Source organism: Rhinatrema bivittatum, chromosome 3 (assembly GCF_901001135.1).
Source record: "Rhinatrema bivittatum chromosome 3, aRhiBiv1.1, whole genome shotgun sequence".
Classification (NCBI taxonomy): Eukaryota; Metazoa; Chordata; class Amphibia; order Gymnophiona; family Rhinatrematidae; genus Rhinatrema; species Rhinatrema bivittatum.
Genome location: NC_042617.1, coordinates 594,796,482 through 594,819,213, shown reverse-complemented (window position 1 = coordinate 594,819,213; position 22,732 = coordinate 594,796,482). Strand labels below are relative to the sequence as shown.

At 45.0% G+C, this 22,732-nt stretch overlaps 1 protein-coding gene across 1 annotated transcript in view; it reads right to left on the bottom strand.

The window, feature by feature from the left end:
• The window catches only part of LOC115088447 (TRPM8 channel-associated factor homolog), a 61,241-nt gene extending 40,775 nt beyond the window's left edge, over nt 1-20,466 (bottom strand). The window contains exons 1-3 of the mRNA XM_029596729.1: nt 20,380-20,466; nt 16,736-17,371; nt 9,723-10,720 (exon numbers count right to left, since the gene is read on the bottom strand). Coding sequence (XP_029452589.1) covers nt 9,723-10,720; nt 16,736-17,352 — 1,615 coding nt within the window. The 5' untranslated portion in view covers nt 17,353-17,371; nt 20,380-20,466. The remainder of the gene's footprint in view (nt 1-9,722; nt 10,721-16,735; nt 17,372-20,379) is intronic.
• Nucleotides 20,467-22,732: the final 2,266 nt, after the last annotated feature.

The following is a 22,732-nucleotide window of genomic DNA, read 5'->3' as shown; positions in this document are numbered from 1 at the left end:
ATTTAACAGCCCTGAAAGAAACGATGGGAGACATAGGACATCGGATCGAAATCGCTGAAGGGAGAATTTCAGTAGTGGAAGAAGATAACCTTGCCTTGGCGGCAAGAGTCACCTCTGTGGAATCGGCCATAAAAGTAGCCGAAGAGAAGCTGGAGGACCTAGAAAATAGGTCGAGGAGGAACAATCTAAAATTTTTGGGACTCCCGGAGGCAATTCTGGAAGGAGATCTGAGAAGCACGCTGGAAGGGTGGCTGCCCCGGGAGCTGCAACTCCCAGACCTAGAAGGTAAACTACACATTGAAAGAGTTCATAGACTGGGCATGAGGAGAGATTCAGAGAGGAGACCCAGGCTGGTTATTGCCAGATTCTTAGACTGGGGACAGAGGGCTCTTATACTTGCAGCTTACCGGAAGCACAAAACAACGCAATTTCAGGGGCAAAAAGTTATAATCTTTCAGGATTACTCTGCTGCAGTCGCTGCCAAGAGAAAAATGTTTTCCAAAACATGCCAAGATCTATATAACCAGAATGTACGCTTTGCGCTGCAATATCCAGCTCTATTGAAGATCTGGAGTGAAGGAAAAATACTCACTTTCGATTCTCACCAAAAAGCAGAGGAGTGGATTGCTAAAGACAAAGAAATTATACCCGTGCCCTTAACCTATCAGGCAATAACCTCCCCCCACCTAGAAATTAAAAGCCTCCTCAACAGCCTCAATCTGGTACTAAACTCATCTAAAACTGAAGTCCTACTCATAACTCCCGATAACAAACCCACAGTCTGTCTTCCAACCAACCTACAAACCACTCATGTAAGGGATCTAGGTGTCCTAATCGACAATAAATTGAACTTCAAAGCCCACATCAACAAAACAACCAAAGACTGCTTCTATAAACTGCAAGTCTTAAAAAGGATAAGACCACTCTTCCACGCCAAAGATTTCAGAACCATTCTCCAAGCCCTCATCTTCTCCAAATTAGACTACTGCAACGCAACTCTTCTTGGCCTCCCCTCCTCATATACAAAACCACTCCAAATGGTCCAAAACGCAGCAGCACGTTTATTAATAAACACCAGAAAAAGAGACCACATCTCTCCAGTCCTTCAAGCCCTCCACTGGTTACCAATCCACTTCAGAGTAATTTACAAATCCATCACATTATTATACAAAATCATTCACCAACACACCATAATCGACCTACAAATTCCTCCCCGTGTTCACAAATCAACAAGACCGACTAGGGAAGCCTACACAGGATGCCTCCTTGTTCCACCCGTAAAAACTACTAATCACAGAACCTTGAGAGACCGAGCCCTTTCAACAGCAGGCCCTCCGCTATGGAACTCTATCCCACCAGATCTAAGAAACGAACCGTGCCTCTTAACGTTTAGGAAAAGACTGAAGACATGGCTTTTCAGGCAAGCCTTCCCGAACTCCACCTAACAAGACCCATCAATGACTCCTATGCTAAGTAGCTGTATATAGTGGACTCCATATTTATTTTGTTCTCTTGTATTTATAGAGGACCCCTTATTTACATTGTACACTTGTATATAATTATCCTCATCTATCTCTTTTATTTCTTATAGTCCCAGTTCATGAACCCTTGTTAATTGTAACTGCTTCTCTTCTCCATGTTTATCTATGTTTTTGGTTATATTTTTGCACCCCTGTTTTCTGTAAACCGACATGATGAGAACGAGTTCTTGAATGCCGGTATAAAAAAACCTTAAATAAATATAAATAAAATAAATAAAGGAAAAACTTGAGCGGATGGGTTTCATGTCACGAAGACTGAAAATGGAAATCCTAGTCATAATACCATAAACCCACTTGAACATCTCTATGGCATGCGCCATTGGAAAGTCTGGAAGGTTTGGAAGCTTCGGTGGAAGTTTGGTTCCTAAGTTCTTAGTAATTTTATTTTCCTATTATTAACTACTGCTTATACTTGACGTGTGTCAGGGGAAAATGATCATCTTAGTTGAAACTTGTTATAACGAAGTTTGTATCTTGTTCCTTTGTTAAGAATTTAAAGTGTGAAAAGGATGGGGGGAGGTTATTGCCTGATAGGTTAAGGGCACGGGTATAAAAGCGATCATGTAATCGCACCATAGTGATTAATTACACTAATTCTTGTTATAGTATATTGAAGTTAGGGTGCTCCATAGCATAGCGACGGTGATAGTTATCAGGGAAATGGCCCTTGTAAGGACAGAGCCCTAAACCGCCCAACTAGAAGGGACGGAGAACCTAGCAGGGGGATGAAACGGTAGCGGGTAGGGGGGAGGCTCCTGAGCGCACGTATTGCAAGAAATGGGGTTGGTTGACGTTCCGGGGTGGGTAAGCCTACCAGGTAGTGAATGGCATCAGGGGAGCAAGGGGATTTGGGACGGGGATGGGGCGGGAGGAGGAAGGGAGGCTTGGGTTGGGGGATTGGGTATTATCACGAGTCATCTACTCAAGGAAATAGAAGGTTCAAGGCCAAGCACTCAGTTCGTACAAGTTACCTGGAGGCCCAGGCTGGGGGGCCTCGAGGGAATGATTTTCTTTCCAAGTTTCCTGCCTGGAGGAACACCTACTCTAGATAATGACGACACTTAGATGTGGATCCTGGAATGTGGGAGATATAAGCTCACCAATTAAGAGGCAGAAAATACTTAGTGCCCTCCAACGTAAAAAAATAGGAGTAGCAAGCCTGCAAGAGACACACCTGAGAATAGCGGAAAGTAAAAAACTGAAACGTAGCTGGGTGGGCCAATGCTTGTATTCTCCGGCAGTTCACAGGAAGGCCGGCGTGGCACTACTGATCCACAAAAACATAGCCTTTGAAATGACACACCAACAAAGTGACGAGGAAGGCAGATATCTAATTGTAGTGGGGAAAATTAAAGGAAGGGACTACACATTTTGCACGGTGTATGCTCCAAATTCTTATTGTCATTCTTTCCTACAAACAATAGTGGCTAAACTACTTTTAGTTGCCAGGGGCTCGTTAGTCCTATTAGGGGATTTAAACTATGTCAGCGATCCCCTGCTTGATAGAACGGGACCGGGGAGTTCAGACAGGGGGAAAAAACCCAAAGGAATTGAATATTTATGTTCCGAATTGAATTTGATGGACATCTGGCGTACTCTGCATCCAACTGACCGTGACTATACTCATGTGTCGAGATCACATTCTACCATGTCCAGAATTGATTATATTTTGGTGGCAGAGCATCTCTTTTCACGGGTAGGCAGAGCGGAGATTGGTCCTATTGAGATATCAGATCATGCAATTATCTGGATAGACATAAAAAGCAAGGAGGTTAACCCGGGCCCATCATTGTGGAGGTTCCCAGGTCACTTGGCGGATAACCAAAAATTTCGGGAATTTTTAAAGGGCAGATGGCGGGAGTATGAATCCCATAACAAACTACATAAGGTTGATCCGATTTTATATTGGGAAGCCGGAAAAGCGGTCATGCGTGGTGAGATTTTAGCATACCAAATAGCTAGATCTAAAAATATGCATAAGCACATAATGAACTTAGAATCTCAACTCAAGACTGCTAAGGCGCGATTGGCAACGTCCAATACTAGACAAGCTAGAGAGGAATACCGGGCTATTTTGCATTCCTTGAACGAATGGTTACACAAGAAAGCGCAGCAAGCCCTTTTGTTTGGGGAGCATAAATTATTTCGTTATGGCAATAAGGCGGGTCGGCTCATGGCCAATATGGTCAGGGTAGCCAGGGGAAAGTCATTCATAACTAAGCTAAAGAACCCACGAGGAGTTCCCATTACCTGTGCAACAGACATTTGTGCTGCCTTTCGAGAATTCTATGAAAAGTTATATACTGATGACCGCCCGGGGGGTAGCGAGCAGGAGGCAGAATTCTTTCAGGATCTTAAGCTGCCCAGGGTTAGCCCGGTACAACTGGAACAAATAAATAAACCGCTAAGCCTGGTGGAAATAGTGGGGGCGATTAAGACCAGTAAGAGAGGCAAGGCGCCAGGACCCGATGGCTATACTGCTGAATATTATAAAGCATTATTATATCAAATAGCCCCGGATTTGTTAGCGTTCTTCCAAGAAGCACAAAAGCGACGGAACTTCCCTGATGATTTCACCCGGGCCTATATAACAGTTTTAGAGAAGCCAGGCAAAGATCCGGCAATGCCCTCGTCTTACAGGCCAATATCTTTACTTAATTATGAAACAAAGATCTTTGCAAAAATCTTAGCAGATAGACTTAGCTTGGTCTTCCCTACTATCATTACTCCAAACCAAGTGGGGTTTGTAAGAGGGAGGGTGATCAGCACGAATGTCACTAAGTTGCTGGTTGCCTTGGAGGAGTGCAAAACCACCAGAACCCGGGCTCTAGTAGTGGGATTTGACTCCGAAAAGGCATTCGACAGAGTGTCCTGGCCGTATTTATTCTCGGTGTTGGCCAGATATGGCCTACAGGGAGACATTGTGAACAACATTAGAATGTTATATAATAACCCAAAGTCGGCGATTACAGCTAATGGCCAAGTATCGGAGGATTTCTCCCTGGGCAGGGGTACGAGACAGGGTTGCCCCCTGTCTCCGTTACTATATATTTTGACCATCGATCCTCTACTGCGAAAAATTGAAAGCGACAATTCAATCATGGGGTACAGGTTGAGATCACAGGAATTTAAGGTTTCTGCCTTTGCGGATGATGTCTTGGTCTTTCTGACGAGCCCGCACATTTCATTGCATAAAGTATTACACCATCAGAAGTCATTTGGTAGGTTCGCAGGTTTAAAGATAAACGAAGAGAAATCTGAAGCCATGGACATTGGATTAGGGGTCAAAGAAGGTTGGGAAGGGAGGTTCCCTCTGCGATGGGTTAACCAGTCCATGAGATATCTGGGCTTACAAATAACTAGGGATGTAGGCCTCCTTAGGGGAGAAAATATCAGGCCCTTACTTGCAAAAATGGAGGGTAGGTTGAAGTTGTGGGCTTCTCTTCCCTTGTCTATCATGGGTAAAATAGGATTGCTAAAGATGATGGAGCTTCCGCGTTGGCTATATGTGTTGCAACAGATTCCCTTTTGGCTGACTAAGGGAGAGATGAAACAGATAAATCGCATCATACGAAGTTATATATGGGGAGGACGGCGGGCACGAGTCTCTTTAAGTTCTTTGATGCGCCCATATGACCAAGGAGGCCTAGCTTGTCCCAATTGGAGAGATTATAATTTGGCTTGCCTATTAAGACATGTGCAGGATTGGCTACAGGCTTCTAGCTTTTACACTCCTTATGCTTTTGTCAAAGAGTGGACATATCCGTATAGTCCAGAAAACATGCTCCCACTCAGGACGGCGGAGGTTCCATCGTCTTATAAACATAGTATGTTAATCCAAGAATGTAGAAAGGCGTGGAAGTTCCTATGCAAGGAGAAATTGGGTTGCCCTGAAATACATTTTCAGTATTTGACTTTTAGAGGTAACCCGCTATTTGAAGCAGGGCTATCCAATCCAACCTTCCAGGCCTGGGAACGGAAGGGACTAACACGGGTGTCTCAGATGTGGGATGAAACTCTTGGTACAGTGCGAAGCTTCAGTGATCTAAGGGATACCTTTGGACTGGATTCGAAGGAATTTTTTGCTTACCTCCAAGCTAGACATTATATCTTTGCCATGCATGGGGCACGGGGCAGGGACCAACAAGCTGAGCTCTTAACAAATTTCTTTTCGCCCATGGGTATGCCATTGAAGGCGTGCTCCAGTTTTTCCCGGGCCTTGCGTGATTTGAAGGAGGAAGTGACGCTGTCAGAAATACAACAGAAATGGGAACACCACGCTGGAATTTGTTTGACTAACAAAGCCGTAGCACAGATTTGGATGGACTGTATGACAGCTACAGAGAACATTTCGTTACGAGAAACGGGCTATAAGGTTCTGCGCTGTATGTTCCTGTCCAGAACCAGGCTATTTCTTGCTAAGATAAGCACTTCGGACCAATGTTTGAAATGCAAACGATTACCAGGATCCTTGATGCATATGCTCTGGAGCTGCGACGTGGTGGTGCGGTACTGGACACGAGTGACCAAGACTTTAAGTCAAATTCTACAGATTACAATACCGCTGAAACCAGAGATATGCCTATTGAGTTACTTTCAGGACCAGTTGGCTCCTATCACGGAGTGGGACTCTTTATTCCTAAGAAAAGCGCTTTTGGCAGCCCTACAACCTATCTTGGGGGAATGGATTACGACGGAGCAGCCGAAAGTGGAACAATGGACGAACCGGCTTTACAAGCTCTTACAGTTTGACTACATGACAGCGAACAATAAAGCACCAGAGGCAAAAATAAAATGTCAAAGAATTTGGAACAAATATTGGAATACCTTATCTTTACCCATGCAGGAATGTGCCAAGATCTGCATTATACCTTGAATCTGAGAGAGAGGCCTTTGATAAACGATAGATGACCGCAAAGCTTAGAGGGTGGAAAGGGAGGGAGGGAGGGGGGGCAAAGGGGGGGGGATATATAAATGGAAAACTGGGAAAGAAGCATAACCACATTTGAGCTGAAGTATGTGATACATGTTGGTTATATGTACCTGTTTTTACATTCTAATTACGCTACTGTTATTTTTCTTGTGTTCTGTTCCCAATTCGCAATAAACATATGTTTAAAAAAAAAAAAAAGTTACACCTGTAAATGTAACAGACGATCATAGCAATTTAAAAAGCCTACGGACAATTCATTGGCATATATTGTTCCAATTTTCAAAAGCCCACTTACACGGGTAGAGTGTATTTACATGTATAAAACTCAATTTTACGTGTGTAAATGGTTTTTTTGTTTTTTATTTTTTTTAAATCAGGCCGTATTTGTTCAAGGATTTCCTTCTCAACCAGGGTGAGAGAGACACTCACACTCCAGTGCTTGGGTAAGTGAGGTTCCAAGTAGGTAGGGATATTCTTGTTTGGGCAGAAGAAATCCCTCCAAACTGGCCAGAAAAATGATAAACCTTAGGGGTAGATTTTCTAAATCTACACGCGCGCATACTTTTGTTCGCACACCAGGCGCGAACAAAAGTACGCCGGATTTTATAAGATACGCACGTAGCCGCGCGTATCTTATAAAATCCAGGGTCGGCGCGCGCAAGTTTCACATTTGTGCAACTTGCGCGTGCCGAACACTGCGAGCGCTGCCCGTTCCCTCTATCCCACCGCACCTTTCCCTCCCTTCCCCTACCTAACCCACCCCCCCCCGGCCCTATCTAACCCTTCCCCCTATCTTTGTTGGCAGAGTTACGCCGGCCTCCAGCCGGCGTAACTCTGCGTGCGCCAGCAGGCTGCTGGCGTGCCATCACCCGACCCGGGGGCTGGTCCGGAGGCCTCGACCACGCCCCTGGGCCGGCACCACGCCCCCAACACACCCCTGAAACGCCCCGAAAATCGCACCGCCCACCCGGCACGCCCCCGACACGCCCCCCTTGCAAAGCCCCGGGACTTATGCGCGTCTCGGGGTTTGCGCGCGCCTCCGAGCCTATGCAAAATAGGCTCGGCGCGCGCAGGGGGGGTTTAAAAGGGTTACGCGCATAACTTATGCGCGTAACCCTTTTAAAATCCGGCCGTTAATCTTTGCACAGAGTCCAAATTCTGTTTCCCCAGGGTGAAGATTCAAAGTTGGGGTCCTCAAAATAGTTTTAATTGGTCTTACTCACAGTTCTCCAGAATCTCTCAGTCACTCAGGAGCCCTCGCTGGAAAAAGGATCCCACCATGAACATCACTGCTCTCTCAATGTTCCTCCTTCAGGACAGGAAGGGGGCAGCAAAACTTTCCTCCCAGGTCTTTTAACCAAAACACTTCTTCCCTAAAACTGAGCTCAGACACCGGGGATCCTCTTGCATCAGGTCACCACCATACCTCAGTCCTGGTAGAGAGTGATGCGGGGCAGATCTTCCCTACCCCCACCACAGAAGAGACTTCCTTATCTCTCTCCGGGCCAAAGAAACTAGGGGGGTCTCATAAAGTTTCCTACAACTGAAGACAACAACCCAGAAGAGAAACCTAACCAGCCAAGAAGTGGACTGGACAGGCAGCTTCCCAACCTTGTCCTCAGGGCAGGGATGCCAAAATCCCAGAGATAGGCCTAAAACTTCAACTGAGGCAAAAACCCCTGACTCCTACCAACTCCAAACTCAAACTGCACTGCCCCATTCTCTAAGGGAGAGAGATGGTTTTATACCAAAAGGGGAAAGGCCAACTCAAGGAATTAACTAGGACCTTAATCGTAATGAACCCAAAGAGTCATTACACCTGGAATAGACTTCCTGAGGCGGTACGTAATACATTCAAACCCTACTGAGGCTTCTTTTAAACTCCTAACCACTGATCAGCAATAAACACACTTCCCATAGACTCTTGTTTGTCATGTAGGTTTGTCTTCACTAGACTGTAAGCTCCATGGAGCAGGGACTGTCTCTTATGGGTATCTGTACAGTGCTGAATATGTCTGGTAGCATTTTATAAATTAGTAGTAGTAGTACTAGTAGTTGTAGTAGTAAATATTCAGCAGGACTTAGGGAATATACTCTACTCCTATTACTTATGACTTCTATAGCACTACTCAATGTACACAGCATTGCAGAAACTCAGGTAAGAGACAGTCCCATAAGGCTGTGAGCAGGATAATCAGGATAAACAGCCTGGATAATTTTAAGACAGTAATTCCTCTGACCAGACTTACCTCGGACGTCCAGCCGGGCGCTCAGGTCACAGCGTGCGACGTCCGAGGTCACGGCGTGTGCTCATTACCTTTTAGAGAATAGGAATCCTGGGAGCCATGGGGAGCGCCCGATCTGCCCCGGGCTGCTGAAGCTGCTCTCGCTGCCGGCTGTCCCCGGGAGGAGGAGAGAGAGGACTGGGGCTGCTCCGGAGCTGTCAGCACGGGAGATCGGCACCCATGGACATGGCCAGGGCAGGTGAGCAAGGGCTGGGGGAAAGTTTGCCCGATTCACTTTGGTCTTGTCCCGGGGAGTGAGGGGGTCAGGCAGCCCTTCTCCTGTATCCACTTCCTGGTACCTGTCATTTGAAATGACAGGTACCAGCGCACTCAGGATACTGTATAGGCGCTGTATAGCGCTCTGTACAGTAAAATGGATTGTGCTTCATGGACGCGCTTTGGACGCGGCTTGCATTTGCATGCAATTTAAATACTATATCGAGCGGTATGTGATCCAGACTGTGCGTGCGGCAAACGCGGGTGCGCCCGCCACTGCCGCACTCTTTCTAACGCGTCCTTACTGTATCGGCCTGTAAGTTACCCAGGTAGCACTCAATATCAGCATTAAGAGCTAAACTTAAGCCCCACCCAGGATTGCCCTCCACTCCCCTCTTTTCACCCAGGTACAATTTTGCTGGATGGCCAGGTAGGAAACCTGGATCTCAGGGTTTGGCCAGGAAATGTAAAAGTTACCTACACAAAGCCCTTTCAAAACTGACCTCATAGTTTCTTCTTTTCATTTTTGTTTCCACAAACTTTCATTCAGCCAAGTGACCAAAAATGTGCTGTCAGTCATTCACCTTAAAGATGTCTACTCAGCTGCATATTTATTTCTTAAGTAGGCACCTGAATTCCATTTGGGCAAACAGCCAAGAATCTATTAAAATTATCATCATCTATTCCTTATTTCTTTCTTTCTTCAATGAAAGTAACACGTGGTCCTTTATGCAGGACAGTTCTCACCTTTATTTGTGCAGTTGATCTGAATACTTATAGGATGGGGAGTATGCAGACCTGACCCATGTTTCATTTTCCCTTTCTGGGGTGCAAACTCTTCATCACATGGACAGTGGTTATAGATTTCTGTCCCCACGCTGAGGAGAAAGGCTTCTTTGGAATTCTGATGGATGGGACGTTCTTTAGCAACTGTTGGTATCTCATTGCTAGAGACCATCTCCACAAGCTGCTGGTGGATAGAAGAGAAAGCAGGGAAATCTTGATCTGGCATTTTTACCAGCATTGCGCACTCCTTTCTCAGTGCTCCCATCCAGGAAGAAAGTTTGGATCCTAGTTCATTCTTATCTCTGATGTGTTTCTGAAGCTGAGAGAGTGCCTTTCGGAAGTGGTAATGACTGGACTCATCACTATGACACAAAGCCTCACAATTGGTTGTTCTTGCGGAATGCCCTAGAATGCTGATACCAAACTTATTAAGGATCTTGTTGCCAGGGTATTCAGTGATTGGATTTTTGCCTTGGTTCTGGGAGGCCCACCACCAAGCTTGACCACCAATAAGTAAGCCTCCTCCTTCTGCTACAAATGCGTGTATTTTAGCAGATTCTCGATCGCTATAGGACTTGCAGCAATACACATTAAGATTTGGAACCAGCTCTGTTAGCTCACAATCAATATTCTCCAAAAAGAGTAGATTATAGAGATCCTTTAAGCTGGGCTCAATGCCAATCCGCCCTTGTTTTCCATTGCCCAACCAGGACACTGCATTGAGAATAAACTTCTTTAACTGAAGACACGAAAGGTAGCATTCATGGCTTACTACCACAACTCGGCCCTTGCCATAACGAGCTGCTGCTAGGAATGACTGGAGAGAATCATCCAATCCAATAGAGAAAGCCAGTGGTCCATGAACTAACAATGCCGATGGAATCCCATCTGTTTTTATGTTTAGATCAGTCACTCCATCTAACAAAATCTTCAGATCTTTGATGTTATCCATCCCATGCCTGGCAAAAAACAAGGAAAAAATAGTCCTTCAAATTTAATATGCTAACCAGAAGGAAGCCTATTTATTTAACGCTTTTTATATACCGGCATTCGTAGGACACATCATGTCGGTTTACAGGTAACTGAGAAAGGAAATTACAATGAACGATGAAAGAAGGCTAAATAGATAATATATGACAGTGCAAGGAAGGAGAGTCAGCGAACAGAAATACAACTTGGTAGAACGAAATGGATTTTGATTATCCATATTACAATTAGATATACAAGTGAACTTATATACAATGTTAGAGAGGAGTGTGCACTTATGAGCTTAGCATATGAACTATGAACAATATAAAGAAATTATGTGCACTACTGTACAACTGAATAAAGGGGAGGGGGCAGAGAGGGAGGGAGCGAGGAGGAAAAGGGCGGAAGGGGTGGGGGATAAGTGGGGGGGATGAGGGTGGGGCAGAGGGAAAAAAGGGTACTATAAGTCAGGGGTACTTTAGAGGAAAAGTTGCTAAGGGGTGAAAGGGCGGGGTGGGGGGAGGCTACGGGGCGCTGGAAAGGGTGAGGGGAGAAAGGCTGGGAGAGTCTTGACTTCTTTTTTACTTCTATTTAATGTATTTACTTCTATTTAATGGCTTGTGATTATGTACAATCTTATAGAAACATAGAAACATAGAAATGACGGCAGAAGAAGACCAAACGGCCTATCCAGTCTGCCCAGCAAGCTTCGCACTTTTTTTTTCCTCATACTTATCTGTTACTCTTGGCTCTTAGTAACCTTTTGGTTCAATACTCTTCCACCCCCACCATTAATGTAGAGAGCAGTGTTGTAACTGCATCTAAGTGAAATATCTAGCTTAATTAGTTAGGGGTAGTAACCGCCGCAATAAGCAAACTACACCCATTTATTTATTTATTTATTTGGAGATTTTTATATACCGTGGTACGTATAGGTCTACATCACCTCGGTTTACAGTAAACAATAATTTAGCCAAAGGCTTTACAAATAACCGGTTATACAGTAAGTAAACAATAAATAGCAACAGGCTTTACATATAACAGTGTAAGTCAACAGTTAAAAGTAAGTCAACAATCTAAATCAACAGTTTTTACTGAGATAACAAATTCCCGAGACCAGGATATAGCTTCTGTACATATAATCTTCGATGAAAGTTTAAACTCAGAGTAACTTAATCCATTAACTTGTCCAAGGCAATGTCCTGATTTCTAAATCGAGTCAATTCACAGTGTCAAAACCCATGCTTATTTGTTTACCCAGACTATGTAATTCAGTCCTTGTTGGTTGTTGTCTGTATATAGATCCACTTTTCTTCATTCCCTCCTGGGTTGAAGCAGAGAGCTATGCTGGATATACGTGAAGTATCAGACTTTCTCCCCTGCCGTTGAAGCAGAGAGCTATGCTGGATATGCGTGAAGTATCAGTTTTTCTTCTCCCCTGCCGCTGAAGCAGAGAGCTATGCTGGATATGCGTGAAGTATCAGTTTTTCTTCTCCCCTGCCGCTGAAGCAGAGAGCTATGCTGGATATGCGTGAAGTATCAGACTTTCTCCCCTGCCGTTGAAGCAGAGAGCTATGCTGGATATGCGTGAAGTATCAGACTTTCTCCCCTGCCGTTGAAGCAGAGAGCTATGCTGGATATGCGTGAAGTATCAGTCTTTCTCCCCTGCCGTTGTTAATATTTCTCCCCTGCCTGTCTTATTAATATAGAATCCATCCATGTGTTTAACAGGACATTATACACCAGCAAATGCTTGAGGCAAATAAATATTCAACGAATACTTTTACTTTATCATTCCTTCGGTTCACCTTTATGATAAGTGATTATAAAAGGAAGCTTTTCAAGCTTTTTAGGGGAACTCAGTTGATTTATTTAATAACAATATCACACCTGGTTTCAGTTCAGTCATCACTTTAAAAAAAACTGCTACTAGATAGCAATAACTGATAAGCTACTTAGCAGTACAGTTAAAAAGAAGTTACGAGGTGCATGTACTAACCCATGTTAACAGTGGTTAGTGCAGCAGTAAACCCCTTTATAAAGCCAAAAGTACTAAACTACTGCGATGGAAATTGGACTAGCATTAACATGGTCACATTGAAGTGAATACAGACCCATGTGCTTCTTATTGTTCTCCTTATTTGCAGGCCCAAAGTGAAAGGGCTAGTTAGTGTGGGAAATAAACCATCAATCACCACCAGAGACATGAACAATAGTCCTCCAAGCATGAGAACATATCAGTCTTTGGGCCACTCCTTCCAAATTTACCGGGTCATTCATCAAAATGCGTTCAGGTATTAACACACGCGATAAAGCGTTAACACCATAATGCAAGCGATAAGATTTGTGACGCACGGCGCAAATGCAAATTTTTGGGAGGGGAGGAATCGGGGAGGAGTTTGGGTGGGATTTAGTTAAATGAGGGACAGCATAATGCATGCTATCACACAGTTTTAATGCTGGAAATAACTGCACCTTTTTTCCTGGCATTAGGCTGTGCGATATGCCTGAAATGGCCATAACGCATTTCACGATAAATTTTTAGAATTGCATTTGGCCATTTCTGGATGACAAATCTGTTACATTGAGCAGAATATAACATTTTTAAATAAAAATGGTTTCCTATTTTCAAGACAAGTTTTAGCTGTCTCACAGAGGTAGAGAATATATTAAGGATTTACAGAAGCAAAATGTTTATTTTGGTTTGTTTATTCATTTTATAGGTCACCTCCATTCATTTCATTAGTTTCAAATGTAAAAAATGGTTTCTTTGATTCAATTGTTTTGTTTTTTTTTGTTTCTCCATTTGGGGGAAGGAATGGAAAGTTGGCGTTTTCTAATCAATTCCAATGAGAGAAGAACTCCAAGGCATGAAGACTGTGGCAGTGGCACCGTAACGGGGCAAAGGTGCCAGCAGTGGCAGGAGATATCCAAGGCACTGTCAGAGGAGCAAAGCTGCAGCAAGAGTGGCAGGAACTCCCCAATTACAGTGGCAGGAACCCCCACTTGAGAGCAGGTGTAAGTTTAGCAGGTCCACAAATTTCCAAAGTGGATTTATCTACATAAATCTACTTTAGTCAGAATTTTCAAAGTCTGTGGGTATAAAGCCTAATGATTCTCAATGTCACGACACACCAGTGTGTTGCAAGCACCGGCAGGTGTGTCGTGTGCTACACGCAGCCGGCGGGGCTGAAGATCGGAGCAGTTCAACTGGGGGCCGGTGTGTGTATGTATTTGAGATTGGGAGGGTGGTTCTGTGTCTGAGTGGTTATGTATGTGAGAGGAGGGTGCTTTGTGTGTGTGTGGTGTGTATGTCAGGGGGAAGGGTGCTTGTGTGTGTGTGTGTGTGTGGTGTATATGTGTGAGGGGGAGGGTGCATGTGAGGGGGAAGGTGCTTTGTGTGTCTGAGTGTGGTGTATATGTGTGAGGGGGAGGGTGCATGTGAGGGGGAAGGTGCTTTGTGTGTGTGTGTGTGGTGTATATGTGTGAGGGGGAGGGTGCATGTGAGGGGGAAGGTGCTTTGTGTATGTGTGTGGTGTGTGCATGTGAGGGGGAAGGTGCTTTGTGTGTGTGGTGTGTGCATGTGAGGGGGAAGGGTGCTTGTGTGTGTGTGTGTGTGAGGTGTATATGTGTGAGGGGGAGGGTGCATGTGAGGGGGAAGGTGCTTTGTGTATGTGTGTGGTGTGTATGTGAGGGGGAAGGTGCTTTGTGTGTGTGGTGTGTGCATGTGAGGGGGAAGGGTGCTTGTGTGTGTGTGTGTGTGTGTGGTGTATATGTGTGAGGGGGAGGGTGCATGTGAGGGGGAAGGTGCTTCTGAGTGTGTGTGGTGTGTATGTGTGAGGGGCAGGGTGCTTTGTGTGTGTGTGTGTGTCATGTGTATGTGAGGGGGAAGGTGCTTTGTGTGTGTGGTGTATGTGGGTGGGGAGGGTGCTTGTGTATGTGGTATGCATGGGGGAGGGGGGTGCTTGTGTGTGTGGTGTGCATGTGAGCGAGGGAGGTGGTTCTGTGTGTGTATATGAGTGAGGGAGGGTGCTTCTGTCTGTGTGTGTGAGAGAGATGGAGCATGTTTCTGGCTGGCTGTGGCTGTGAAAGAGAGAGAGAGCATGTGTGTGATTGAAAGCCTGTGTGTAAGTGAGATTTATTTTTATTTATTTGTAGGTTTTTATATACCGACAACCGTTTGCACATCGAGTCGGTTTACAGATAACTTAAAACTTTTTGGCAGTGCCATTACATAGAACAGTAAACGATGCATACAAGAAAAACACATGAACAAATGGAAACTGGGAAACTATTTACAGGGGATGACGTTTCCTCAACCGGGGGCGGAAGAGGGAGAAGTCGACAGGAGCACATTGTAAAAATAGTACGAGAAGCACAATGTGAGGATAATAAATCGAAAAAGTGTAAAAGAGAGAACGTGTGTGATTGAAAGTCTGTGTGTAAGTGAGATAGAGAGAACATGTGTGTGATTGAAAGCCTGTGCACAAGTAAGAGAGAGAGAGACTGGCTAGAGAGGTGACGTGTGTATGTGTGAGAGAGAGAAACTTGTCAGGGAGATGATTGTTGTGTTAGAGACAGAAACTGTTCCTGAGCATATGATACGCGCATGTGTGTGTGTGTGTGACAGAGACAGAGACTGGTTGCGGGCACTAAGGAAGAGGACTGTGAGGACAGAGCTTCAGCAGCCCTTGCTGCTTCTGGTGAGTGCTATTGGCCTGGAAGGGAAAGGAGTAGGAGAGTTGCTGGAGAGGGTAAGTAAAGGTGGCTTTTTAAGTTCATTTTTCTTGATTGACTGCCATTTTAATTATTGGCTAGTGTGTGATGTGTCTGCTGTTTTGAAATACTTTTATTGGTGTTTGGAGAATTTTTAAAGATTATTAATTGTTAGATGTGCTGTTCATCAGCTGTTTTGAAATAATACCTTATATAGTTTTACAGTTATTTGTGTGTGGGGATCTGTAGCAGCTTGGCTTGTTCTGTTTTCCTAATTGGAAGTGTATTGGCATTTAGGGTCTGGTTTAATATTTGTAGTGTGGCCTTTTTATAGGCTGGGTTGTTACCGATTCAGTGCGTGCCATAATGCAGGTGTAACTTTGTGCGGATTAGTGTGTGTGTGCATTATTGCAGATCCTGGGACTGTGTTAGGTGCTATATTTCTGTTTCCATTTCTCCAGGTTCGCACTGCATACAGAGTGGCTTTTTTGGGTTTTCATTCCAGTTTCTGTCTCTGTTTGTAATTTGTGGTCTTTCTGTAGTTGGTGAAGGTCAGTTCTGTGTGTGCTCGAGGTGAGATATTTAACTAGCACGTAGGTACATAAAATACCTCATTTTATTTGTTGTATTTTCTCAACAGGACATGCATTGGTGGTGAACTGCTGTCTTTTTATAAGTAGGGCTATTGCGCCTGGTAGTAGAGGGAGTTTGTGTTGCTGTTATTGAGATAACACCAGAATATATTTTTTGTATGGTGAGTTGTACAGGGAATATTCTAGTTCTGCTTTCTACCCATTGCTGAGGGTCGGGGGTGGGAATTCCTGCGGATGCAAAGTGTACATTTACATTTAGACTTGTGACTGTCGTGTTCAGTGTGTCATGCACATGAGACCATCTATCAGGTGTGTCCCGACAGAACAAAGGTTGAGAGCCATTGCTTTAGCCTACTTCTCTCATGTCTTTTTCCCTCATTTTCCCTACCATTCAAATGAAACCCAGGCATTGCTAGAATGTCCCATTATATTTAGTAACGTTGGGAAATTCCAAAGCAAACTGATTAGTGACACAAAGCTTTGCAAATCTTCTCTCTGAACAGGACCAGACATATACATGGAAAAAATTGTTGAAATCCTTTTTGTTAGAGAAGAGAAATATTCCACAGTATTGCATTTCTGTACCTTCCAAAATACAATACATTTGAAGGAATAGATTAAGTAAAATATGAATGAATAGATGAATGAATGAATGAATGAATGAATGAATGAATGAATAGCTAATAAAATACTCACTTCACCATCAGTGGAATTGGAGGCATTTTTCTAGAAACAGGAAAAACCCCAGTCTCCGCACAATTAGATGTGAAATGGATTCCTGCAACAGATGTCATCTTATTTCCAGGAAACGACAGAATATCCTTCTTGGATCTATTCTGCTGGGCCCAGTGCCAGGCCTGGCCCCCTATAAGAAGCCCCCCACCTCTCTTCACGAACATCACCAACTCCTCTGCCTGAAGGTCATGGTGCGCATCCATGCAGTACACACCGAAGGTGTTCAAGAACTTGGCATCTGACTGTGTACGGCTGCCATTACTAGAAAGAGTCTTCTGCAAGAAACTAAAATTCTGCTGGACGCCAACCAAGGCCTCCGGTGAGGGTTTTAGCCAGCTGATTGCATTCTGGAGAAACGAGAAAAACTTGGGGTTGTTCAGGTATCCCTCATGGGAGATCACCACCATTCGCCCTTGCTCATATTGAGAGGCAGCGATCAAGACTTGGTTTCTGGGGTTCACCAGCACTGGGAATGATTTATCTCCAGTCAGCAGCAGCTCACAAGGAACACAACTTCCACGGAAGTCCAACTCATCAATGCCTTCCACCAAAACTTTATATGCATCCAAGGATCTCATTTTACGTGCCTTTTTGCTCCTAGGGAAAGGTGAAAACACAGTTTCAGAACTCTATTTGCTATGATGCAAGTATATCATTTTTTTTAAAAATATCAAATGGGCTCCAAATTGAAGGCTGCATAAATTGGAGGACCTAACTCTAGACTGGACGAACTGGTGAAACTGGTCCTGGCATGGACGCATGCCCGGTGTAAAATTTACTCACTTGTACAGTTCACACCCAACTTTACGCAGTTGTGTGCAGACACTTGCAAAATCAGGAAAACGCCTACATGCCTTTTTGAAACTTACTGCCTCTAAATTGTTTTACACATGTAAATACACCTTACCAATGTAAATGAGCTTTTGAAAATTGCTGCAATAAATGCCATTGGGTTATTCATGTATAAGTGCACTTTACACAATTAAATGTCTTTTTAAAATTGCTACAATAGTATGTTAGATTTATACATGTAACTCCTTTTAAAATTACCTCCCATGAGAGAGGATATGCTAGAGAATCCTGAAAAATACATACATCAGAACTGAAAAAGTAGACCAACAAAATGCAGAATATATTAAGGCCATGGGTTTTCACCTATCATAATCTTACCAGTACTGAACAATCAGTAAACCATTAATCTTTAGCATCCCACCCAGATTATATATAAATGATCTTAATTAACAAGCTGAAATTGTCTCAGTCTCAGCATATTCCTTAACATACCCCTAGTACCATTTTTTTAATGATTATTTATTTATTTATTTAGCATTTTTTTTTTTTTTTTATATACCGAAGTTCTAGTAACAATGTTACTAATCACTTCGGTTTACATATAACATTGGAATGACTTAACAAGTGAGTCTTGATTAGACCTTCTTTCTTCTGATCTCAATGCAAGACTCCTCATTTCATCTACACTCCTTGATAGAACAGGTTTCCTGCTGAACCTAGAGAAGGCCTCCAATATCCCTGCACAGGCTGATTGGATCTTTCCCACTCACCCCTAGATTCATCAAAAACTGTTAATAACGCATGCCACACCACTTGGTAACTTACTGCTTTGCATCGGTAGTTTCACATGGTGCAGTAAACTTAGCGCACCCTGAGATAATCCCTATTTTTCAGAGAGAGAGAGAGAGAGAAAGAGAGAGAGAGAGAGAGAAAGAGCGACACTATCCACTAGAGATGTGCATTTGTTTTTGCCGAACTGGAAAATTTCAATGAAATTGTCCTATTCGGCATGTTTCGAGGAGCCCGAAAAACAATGGGGATTCTTCCGTTTTTTCGCAAAAATTCATTTTTCGGATTAGTGCACTCTAACTCCCGTTAGTGCGCGCTAAGTAACAAAATCTAACAGTTTTTGTTAGCGCGCACTAACGGGAGTTAGAGTGCACTAACTCAAAAAACCATTTTTCGAGAACAAAAACCGGATCCTCAAAAAACGACATTTCCCGCGGCAGCCAAAAAACAATGACACGAACACAAAAAGTGATTCACATCTCTACTATCCACAAGGCCCAGAGTAGGGAAGTATTTATATCACTATAGGAGGGCCATCTAATAGGTTGAGGTGAGTTGGTGGTAATGGTTTAGGGTTTAAGGGTCAGTTTCACATGTAGAGTGAGATGTACGAACAGCACGGTACACCTTGGTGAAGATTTAACAGTGGAGTGAGGAAAGTCTCACAAAGATGACATTTTGAACTTTCAAGTTAACATAGTAGAAATGTCATCTTTGTGAGACTTTCCTCACCAAGGTGTACCGCGTAAATCCCCCAACAAAGGTAGGGGGGGGTTTAGACAGGGCCGGGGGGGTGGGTTAGGTAGAGGAAGGGAGGGGAAGGTGAGGGGAGGGTGAAAGAGAGTTCCCTCCGATTTCGGAGCGGCCTCGGAGGGAATGGAGGTAGGCTGCGCGGAGGTAGGCTGCGCGTGCCAATCCAGGATTTTAGCGGATATGCGCGTATCTACTAAAATCCAGCGTACTTTTGTTTGCGCCTGATGCGCCTACAAAAGTATGCGAGGGCGCCCTATTTGAAAATCTACCCCTTATCTTATAAAATCCAGCGTACTTTTGTTTGCGACTGGTGCGCCAACAAAAGTACGCGAATGCGCATTTTTTAAAAATCTACCCCGCAAAGTCCATTTTAGAAGAAATGCCTGTGGATACTAAGGGGTAGATTTTGAAAAACTGTGCGATCGCAGGCGCAAACAAAAGTACGCGTAGCCGCGCGTATCTTCTAAAATCCTGGATCGGCACACGCAAGGCTGCCGATTTTGGGCAGCCAGCGCGCGCCGAGCCGCGCAGCCTGCCTCCATTCCCTCAGTTCGGAGCGGCCTCGGAGGGAACTCTCTTTCACCCTCCCCTCACCTTCCCCTCCCTTCCTCTACCTAACCCCCCCCCCCCCCCCACCTTATCCATGGATTTACGCCTCCCGGAGGAGACCCGACCCGGGGGCGGTTCCAGAGGGCGTGGCCACGCCCCCGGAACGCCCCCGAGCCGGCGCCACACCCCAGGCTCGCCCCCAAACGCCGTGCCACGCCCTCAAACGCGGCGTCACTCGGCGATGCCCCTGACACGCCCCTTTTCAGAAACCCCGGGACTTACGCGAGTCCCGGGGTTCTGCACGCGCCGGCAGCCTATGGAAAATAGGCCACCGGCGCGCAAGGCCCTGCTCGCGTAAATCCGGGCGGATTTACGCGAGCAGGGCTTTTAAAATCCGCCCGCTAGTGTATTACAGAAGGGGAGGTGCCGGATTTACACAGAGATTCACACACTCCAGACTTCACTCTCATAACCGTACTGAAGAACTGGCTGAATGAGGAGAGCAAAGAATTGTAATCCTAGTTTTACCGGGAAGATAAAACTGATCAGCTTTGCTTTTTTTGTTTTTCTTAAATAGATTAGAGGGCCTTGGGGCTTTTTCTTATTGTCTTTTATGGTGGTTGGTGGAAAGGTCACTTTGTCTTGCCGCCCCACCCCCTCTATGCTTAGCTTGCCCCCGTCCAAATAATTCTGCCTCAGTGCCCCTGCCACTGCCAACCTACCTGAGGGCTTGCAGCACTCGGCTCTCTGAGAAGCTCCTGAAAGCAGGATCCTGGCTCCCAAGCCGTTCCTCCTCCGTCCTGCAGCTCCAGCTTTCACTTTCGGTTTCCCCCTGCTCACTTCCTATTAATCGGGCTGAGGGAGCCGAGTGCTGATGCAGGGAATAAATCCCAATAGCTGCAGCAAACGCTCCCTTGCAGAATCTCATGCAATGTTTGCTGTGGGAACTTTCTGCTGTTTCACCGGCGTTATATGTTTTACAGTTGCATGCACAATCTACCTTTAAAAGTGCTTAGAAAGGCAACTTAAAAAAAATCTCTGCCCCCTAATCGTTTCCTTTTTAAATTAAAAAAAATAGTTTCTTTTACCATGGGAAGTGAACTAAAGTAATCTTTTTTTCCATTTATTACCACCCACATTTCAGAGATATTTCTGGGTTCAGGATTATATTTTATTTAAAAAGAGAAAAAATAAAGTGAGAAGAATACATTTCACTTGATTTTAATAAAATGAGAATACAAATTCCGATTAATTACTTCAGCATTCTTGTTTTCTCCAAGCATGTCGCACATCTTGTTGTCTTTATGAAGCTGATATTTAAAAAATGTATCTGTAATTCCAGGGGTACAATATGTCCCCGTCCCCCCCCCCCCCCCCCCTCAAAAAATATACAACACTATACTAGGATTGTTAAGCAGAGCCTGCCCATAAATGCAGTATTTTCTGCTGGGAGGCAGTAAGGCGCCCCCAGTCCTAGCCTGGTGGTTGGAATATTGCACTGGGAAGCAGGAGAGAGGGTTTCAGCTTCTGCCACCCACACTTACCGTGACTTTCAGCAGCGCCCTCTGTTTCTCATTCCTAGGTGCCTGCATTTTCAGTTTTTATTTTACCTGAAAATTTCAATGTTTTAATAAAACTTTATAAAATAGCAGGAAAATATTTTATTATAATGTACAGGAGAAAAATCAGTGGAAAATCCATTGCTCTGATGATATTTTGTTATAACATTGACATTCCCAGATAATAACAGAAAATAAAGGTCTACACCCATTGCCTTACATATCTATTTTGCTTTTTTTTTTGTTATACATAAATGAAAGGTTAATGGTGGGTGGTGTTCCAGGGGAGAATGACTCAAAGGTGAATTTTAAAAGCCCTGGGTAGCCCAAAGCCGGGAAATATGCAAATATCTCGGGCCAGCACGCGCTGCGTGGATTTTAAGAAATGCAGAGAAGGGAAAGGCAAAAACAGCGCCGCTCATAGGCAGGGGATGGGTGGAGGATGGGGACACGGATGTAACATTAAATGTGCGCGCAAGTATTTATGCACAGAAATGTGCGCCAGGGTCCCCTAATGCATAACTTTATGTAAATAATGAAACAAAAAAAGAAACCAGGCAAGATAGCAGGGTTTTAAGGGCTGGGGCTAAAAGGGAGGCAATGTAACAGGGTAATTAGGAAGTTCAATCCTTTATCTGGGCAACCTGGGAAGGGATGGGGGAAACTGGGAACCCCCCACTTACGCGCTGGAACCAGCAGTTGCACGCACACGCGCATGTCCATATAGAATTGCATGCACGTTAGGGCGCATGTCCATATAGAATTGCATGCACGCACACGCGCATGTCCATATAGAATTGCAAGCACGTTAGGGCGCATATCCATATAGAATTGCATGCACGCACACGCGCATGTCCATATAGAATTGCATGCACGCACACGCGCATGCCCATATAGAATTGCATGCACGCACACGCGCATGTCCATATAGAATTGCAAGCACGTTAGGGCGCATTTTCAAAGGCCCGGCCACGCACGTGTAAGTTCCGGGGCTGCGGGAAGGAGCGGGGGGGGGGGGGCCATGTCTAGAGGCCCCCGGCACAGCAGCCATTTGCTACTGTGCTGGGGGATCGGGTGCTGGCAGGGTGCTGGGGGAATCGGGTGCTGGGGGAATCGTGTGCTGGCAGGGTGCCAGAGGATCGGGTGCTGAGGGAATCGGGTGCTGGCAGGGTGCCGGGGGATCGGGTGCTGGCAGGGTGCCGGAGGATCGGGTGCTGAGGGAATCGGGTGCTGGCAGGGTGCTGGGGGATCGTGTGCTGGGGGATCGTGTGCTGGGGGAATCGGGTGCTGGCAGGGTGCCGGGGGATCGGGTGCTGGCAGGGTGCTGGGGGATCGCGCAATCTGTACCTGCCTTGGGTAAGATAAAGTTTAAGGGGGGGGGGCTAGGTTAGAGGTAGGGGGGCGGGTAGCTTAGGGGAAATTGGAGCGGACTGGGAGGAAACTGTGGAAGGCTGCGGGCGTCAGTGTCCACAGAATACACGTGTGCACCCCCCTTGCACATGCCGACCCCGAATTT